The sequence below is a fragment of the Capsicum annuum genome, chromosome 12 (genome assembly GCF_002878395.1).
Source record: "Capsicum annuum cultivar UCD-10X-F1 chromosome 12, UCD10Xv1.1, whole genome shotgun sequence".
Lineage (NCBI taxonomy): Eukaryota > Viridiplantae > Streptophyta > Magnoliopsida > Solanales > Solanaceae > Capsicum > Capsicum annuum.
In genome coordinates this window covers 7,650,075-7,656,475 of record NC_061122.1, presented here as the reverse complement: position 1 = coordinate 7,656,475, position 6,401 = coordinate 7,650,075, and the positions used below count along the sequence as shown (strand labels likewise).

At 36.2% G+C, this 6,401-nt stretch overlaps 1 protein-coding gene across 1 annotated transcript in view; it reads right to left on the bottom strand.

Moving 5' to 3' along the window:
- Window positions 1-224: 224 nt before the first annotated feature.
- LOC107850886 (methylenetetrahydrofolate reductase 2) overlaps window positions 225-6,401 on the bottom strand; it is a 10,279-nt gene continuing 4,102 nt past the window's right edge. Inside the window, exons 2-11 of the mRNA XM_016695684.2 lie at window positions 4,928-4,988; window positions 4,679-4,761; window positions 4,367-4,540; window positions 3,628-3,801; window positions 3,418-3,518; window positions 3,224-3,335; window positions 2,958-3,038; window positions 2,698-2,875; window positions 1,544-1,878; window positions 225-548 (exon numbers count right to left, since the gene is read on the bottom strand). Of these exons, the coding sequence (XP_016551170.1) occupies window positions 465-548; window positions 1,544-1,878; window positions 2,698-2,875; window positions 2,958-3,038; window positions 3,224-3,335; window positions 3,418-3,518; window positions 3,628-3,801; window positions 4,367-4,540; window positions 4,679-4,761; window positions 4,928-4,988 (1,383 nt within the window). The 3' untranslated portion in view covers window positions 225-464. The remainder of the gene's footprint in view (window positions 549-1,543; window positions 1,879-2,697; window positions 2,876-2,957; window positions 3,039-3,223; window positions 3,336-3,417; window positions 3,519-3,627; window positions 3,802-4,366; window positions 4,541-4,678; window positions 4,762-4,927; window positions 4,989-6,401) is intronic.

Genomic DNA, 6,401 nt, shown 5'->3' with positions numbered 1-6,401 from the left:
CAAGGCATTGAGGGGGATCGAACTCGGACCATCCGTGTTGAGAACCACTCTTCAAACCAACTGAGCCATCCCGAAGGACCAGCCACACGAATATACATAAAATATGCACTTTTGAAGGGTAATAGTTTATATTTTTGTACATTTGACTAACGAATATAATTATTTTTAACCAACTGACCAAATGTGTATGTAACTCGCTATAAATAATTGCACTTAGAACAATAGGTGTGGAAGGATATTTCATTATAAATTTGCAATGATTGAAGCCTTGACGGGTAACATACATCAAATATGCAGAGTTACAAATAATTGAATGGGCACAAATCCCTTTAAATTATTCCTATTACAAGACCATAAAACAACAACAATTATAAAATAATGATAACATCCAATAAAAAACAAGAAAAATTCTTGTGTTTGAATGGGGACTATAAAGGATGAGAAGCTGAGTTTTGTTGCTTAGTTCAGATATCTTTGAAGATGGAAAACAAATCACCATTGATGTAGTCATTATCGACAAGGCTGACCAAGAAGTAACTGTTCTGAACCTGTAAAGAAAAACCAAAAGAGCCATATTTATCGGTCAGTACAAGAGCAACTGCATAACTCAAACTAAGCGTTCGGACAATATTTGGTTGAAGTTGTGAAGGATGAGTATGTGAAGTGAAGTCAGAAAAGAGTATTTCGACGTGAAGTTCATTCGTGAGAAAAAGTTGACGTATTGTGAGCGAAAACCATTATTTCACTTGAAATACTCTTCAAACAAGTTGCTCAGGCTCATCAAAAATGTCAATGGATGTGTCTCGCATCCTAACCTTTCAGGATCTGATACAAGTGCGGCAACATTTTTAAAAAGAGGTAGCAACATAGTTTGAGTCTTCAGATGCTAAGTTCAGTATTTGCAAAAACTGATGTCCAAACTTCAACTTGGATAAAATTACTTCATTATTTACAAGTGGAAGTCAAGCCCAACTTTTTGGCTGTGAATATTGATGAAATTTGAAGAATACACAAAACAGACATTCGAACTTGGTGTCGGATGGCAAGTAAGCACTCCAAAATTGAGAGTGCACATTAGAAACGTCAACTTGGTCTCAACTGGCAACTAAACACTCCAAGTCGTCCCTAGTGTGTCGAATGGACACCAGACGTTCACGTGATGCAAAAATTTTGGAAGTGTCTAGATAATCTTTCTAAGATGGGAGTGTTCAACTGACAACAGAAACGAGTTGAGGTGTCTAGATGTGCATACTCAAGGTTGGGGTGTTTACTTGCTAGATATGCATACTCAAATTTGAGTATTATGCCAAATAAAAATGAGTATCTGAATTGAAGTTAGAAATAGCATATTTAGGCTTACCTTGTTTGTACATGAATTTCACTTGGAAAAAAAAGTTGTGAAGTTTTGTGCATGGAAACTTGAAATAGAGAATTTGAAGTTTGAAATAAAAATTGACACGGCCAAACGCCTTAATGAAAAAAGAACAAATTGTTAAAATCGATTGAGACACAAAGAAAGTTAAGTGTGGAACGAAATACATACTTGTTGAAGAACTTTTCTTGATGGATCAGCCTCTGGGTATAATTGAGCCCATCCTCTTGACCAGATCTCAAATGCCTCATCCTTCCATACCATGAAGCTGGCAGGGTCAACGACTGTCGGTTGTATAATTTCCTTAGCTGGGAAAACTCCCCATGTCACCGCATTGACATCAGTTTGGTTGACATTGGAGATCCAGTTACCTTCCTTGTTTACAGCCATGTAAGTTAGGTAAGGGAAAGATTTGCATTTTTCAACAAGCGCATTCAACTTCTCCTGAGAGCAGAAGAACTCCAAGTAAGCCTTTTGATAAACATATCCGCCAGGGCCACCCCATCCTGCATAAAAAGGTTGAGAAGCCGGTCAATGAAAAGGTTGCTATAACCGGAAACAGAAAAATAAAGTAAAAAAGAGATTATTCGTCGAGAAGCCCATCATGTAGTAATAAAGAAATCAGCATACATGTGCAATACTTGTTTCTTTAGCAATAGTTGTATCTCATTTCGAGAATGTATTTACTAGTTTCTTTTTTTCTCGATGGTGTATCGCCTAGTTTATATTAAGTTGGAGGTTTTATCAACAAGAAGATCCCGAAAAATTTCATTTATTGGAGTAAAGTGAACTTTGACCAGTCGGTAGAAGTTAATAGGTCCATTTCATGGTGGAAAGCAACAAAAAGGTTTTATGGTGATAAGTTGCCATAAGGATTGGACAAGGTCTTAATAAACCCGATTATCTTGGCAAGCAGAAAAGGAGCAGAGATGCTAAATAGGCCCCCACAGCTTTGGTCTAGTGGTAAGAGCAAAATGCGTGACGTGTGTGGTTAAGCAGATGTCACGGTTCGACCCCTACCGCAGACAAAACCGTAGCTTTTAAGTAGAGAAAGGCAGAGGGCCGGAAAGAGTCCTGCAGAAACATTACATTTAAAGCAGGAAATGGAACAACATATGTACAGTTTTGTATAATGCTATCGAAGAGGTTATCCCATCATAGCAATTAAAAAATTCAACTTCAAAAAGGACATTTTGGCAAAAGTTCTTACGGAACACACTATAGACATCTATATCCAAATAAAAATTCTAGGTTCATTAATTTGGAAGTAAAACAAGAAAACAATTGTGCTTGTGTCAGCTGGAAGACTTAGGAACCAAACTTACCAACGGAAGGAGAGTCGGACTTCTCAGCATTAACTGCTGGTTGGCTGTTAATAGTCAAGAAACCTTTGGTGTTGACATGACCCAACTTTTCGTTTATGATCTTCGTCTCTGGCTGAAGACCTTCTAATTCAGACCACGGGCAGCTTCTCAGCTTTCCAAGACAGTAGTCTTTAAATCTCTGATATGAAAATTCTTTAAGTACCAACCCTTTGGCACCATTCTTTGATTTTGAAGAGAATGAACTGTATTGTAAATCATACCTCATAGATATCTTCCACGCTATTCAAAGCAACAGCCCATTCCTCTTGAAGCTTCTTATCTCTTGAGCGTGCACGCATGAACTGTAGACGTCCAAAAGAAGCTATTTAGAGATACCAAATGTACCAAAAGTCCAAATAACAAATCTTCAAATATTTATTCGTAAACGACAACAACATACCAGTATACACAGACCTTACCTCTACCTCAAGAGGTAGAGAGGCTGTTTCCCAGGAGAGGTTATATGAACAGAATAAGTTGCAATTACCTGATAGTCGGTAAGTGCTCCATATGATGGATTTTGAGCATTGCTCCATCTACCATGTGGATATTCATCCCAACCTATGGTCCTTGAGATGTAGCTCTTTGGACGATTCGCCCTACCATTATAGACGATGAAAGATCAGATTATCATCAAAATACAAAAGTTGTACTCTAACATTAATTCACATATTTATATACCAGAATATAGGACGAACGTCCTCCTTTACACGGAAAACATTTGCAGGACGTCTCCAAGGCAAAGGCCTAGAAATTTTGGTCTCTTCGATTAATCCAAGATTCTGCATATCCAAGACATCTCACAATTGTAAATTGCAGTTTTCCCTATATTATAGATCATGACTATTTCATAAATTTCGAAGTAGAAAGTTCAAAGGTAAGAGATTAAACCATCAAAATGGCCAATGCTGATTTCTCCATGTTCAATGTATAAAGATGCAATTGCTTAATGCCATTGGCTAGAATCTTTTTGCACATTTCGGTTCCAAGGTGAATTCCATAAGCTTTGACAGCCTCTTCGTTGTCCTTAATAGGTTCTAAGGCAGCCATTATCTCTTCTGGAATCTACAACAGAGTTAAAGAAAACTGAGTAATCAACCTTTAAACATCAAACATGAACAACTTGGTGTCTTAATCAGCAACATCATTACTGAATGTGAAACATAATAACGGGTAAGGAAAGCAGGAGTACACAACCCTGTAGGCACGGAATCAAAATGTGAACAACTGAAAATAAGAAAGAACAAGATGAAAATTTTTCGAGAGAACATATGTAGTCAAACCGAGTTCAGCTTCTAATTAGCATGTTTAGGTGGTGCACATAATCAAATCCTCTGAATCAACAAGGAAACGATACAAGGTGGCTGCATGCATTGATGGAAAATGGAACAATATGTTGTGATTGAGGAAGGTTTAAGCAAACATACACAAGATTGAGAAAGCATACCATTAAGACAGAAGATAAAAGGCACCGGCTTTATGGTACTTAACTGAACTTCGGGTAATATAACATATCAATATGTTAGGGATTACCATGCATTATTACCAATAGGATTGAAGCAATACGGCACACAAGCTATCATACAAATAAACAAAGAGGTAAAGTCTGTACTCCAAAATACGAGGATACCTTAGTTTTGCAAAATCCAGTCATGCGCAAGAAGCCCTTATAATTGTTAATGGGCATGATACCCGGAACAATGGGGCAATTAATTCCAATTTGGCGGCAATCATTGACAAATTTGAGGAAAATATCAGTATCATAGAAGAGCTGAGTTATAATAAGATCAGCTCCAGCATCAACCTGTAGAATAAAAGTTAACATAAGTACCACAATCTCACTAATGAAACAAAAAGCATCTAAATACCCCCTTTGATGCCATATTAATACAACAAATATTACATTCATCATATGAAAAACGTAATGCTGGGAATAGGCTACCTTTTTCTTGAGGTAAGCAAGGTCATTTTCATAAATCTCTTTTGTAGCTATTCCATTAGCAGGTATAACATCAGGATGTGCCTCTGACAAAGAATCAAATTAGTATTCAGTACCAGCACACAAACAACAACAAAAAAAGAAAACTCATTTCTGCGTCAAAAATTAATGTGGAATAAGTAAATCAAGGTCCATATTTGTCTATATAAATAATTCAAAGTCTCAAAGCCCGAGATAGTAATAGCCACCAACCTGGATAACCTGCAACAGTTATTCCAAAGTAATCCCCGTACTTGGCACGCATATGCTTCACCTAAAACCAAAAAGAAAATCAATTAATACTAACACAAAAAGTGCACCAGCCATAACATAATCTCTAATAACTTAAAACTTTTACACGAGGTGGTAGCACAATTTAACATGATATCAAAGCACGCAACTGAGCCTGATTTCAAATCTCATCACCACCCAAAAAGAAAAAACATTTGGACAAATTGGGTCCGAGAATTAGGCCAAATGTGACATACTACAAATTCAGTAATTAAGAGTATGCTTTCTCTAACTACTACTACAAATATTGCAGTATTGCAGTAACCATAAGATAATCTCTAAAAGCTTAAACTTTTAGACAAGGAAGTTGCACAATTTAACGTGGTATGAGAGAAAGCAAATTGTCTCTGAGTTCAAATCTCATCACCACCCAAAATGCAAACATGTCCCAATAAATTGTCGCCAACACATAAAGGGAAATGTTGAGATATAATAAGTAATTGAAAGTGTGCTCTCGCTCTAACTACTACCACAAATATGTCTAAAAGCCGAACCTTTTAATCGAGGTGGTCACACAATTTAACATGTTATCAGAGCAAGCAACTTATCTTTGAGTCCAAATCTTATTCCCGCCCAAAAATCAAAACACGTTCCAATAAATTGAGTCCAAGAATCAGGCCAAAACGTAACAGACATATTGAGGCATTACATAATTAAGTAATTAAAAATGTAATCACTAACAACTTAAACTTTTAGATATGTTAGGAACATGCCGAGACATAATACTCCTCCCGTTTCACATTACTAGGCTCCTGTTGATCTGACACACCCTTAAGAAGCTTCAATTACAAATATATTTTACTAGACTAACTTTATGTAGTTACTTAATTATTACTACTTTATGCAGTTATTTAATACTAAGAATGGTATGAGGAAAAATAAACTCTCTTGCTTTGCTAAAGATTGACAAGCCAAATGAAACATCTATTTTTGGTAGAACGGCCAAGTAAGATGAAACAAAGTGAGTATAGTTAATCCTTAAATGTAGGTTGTGTTCATCAGGAACATGTCTTAGATAAGGTGTCAAAGTTAAAAATCATTTCAACTTTAGGTGTCTCCATATATATTCAGTCTATAGCTAAGGTTTAAAATAAGATGTTTGCACAACTCAAACAATTAAAATACTATAATGGACAACTAGATCCAAGAACATGTATTAGTTATGCAAGTTTCCAAATTGCAAGTCAGACACAACATAAATTTTATACATGAATAACTTACCTTCTAACTAGCTACCAAACGTAGTATTACCTGCATAATTCACTTCCAAACTAGCTATCAAACACCCCCGTAAGGTTCAAATGAGATGTTCACACAAGTCAAACAATTACAATACCATAATGGACAAATAGATCCAAGAACATGTATTAGTTTTGTGGGTTTCTAAATTGCAAGT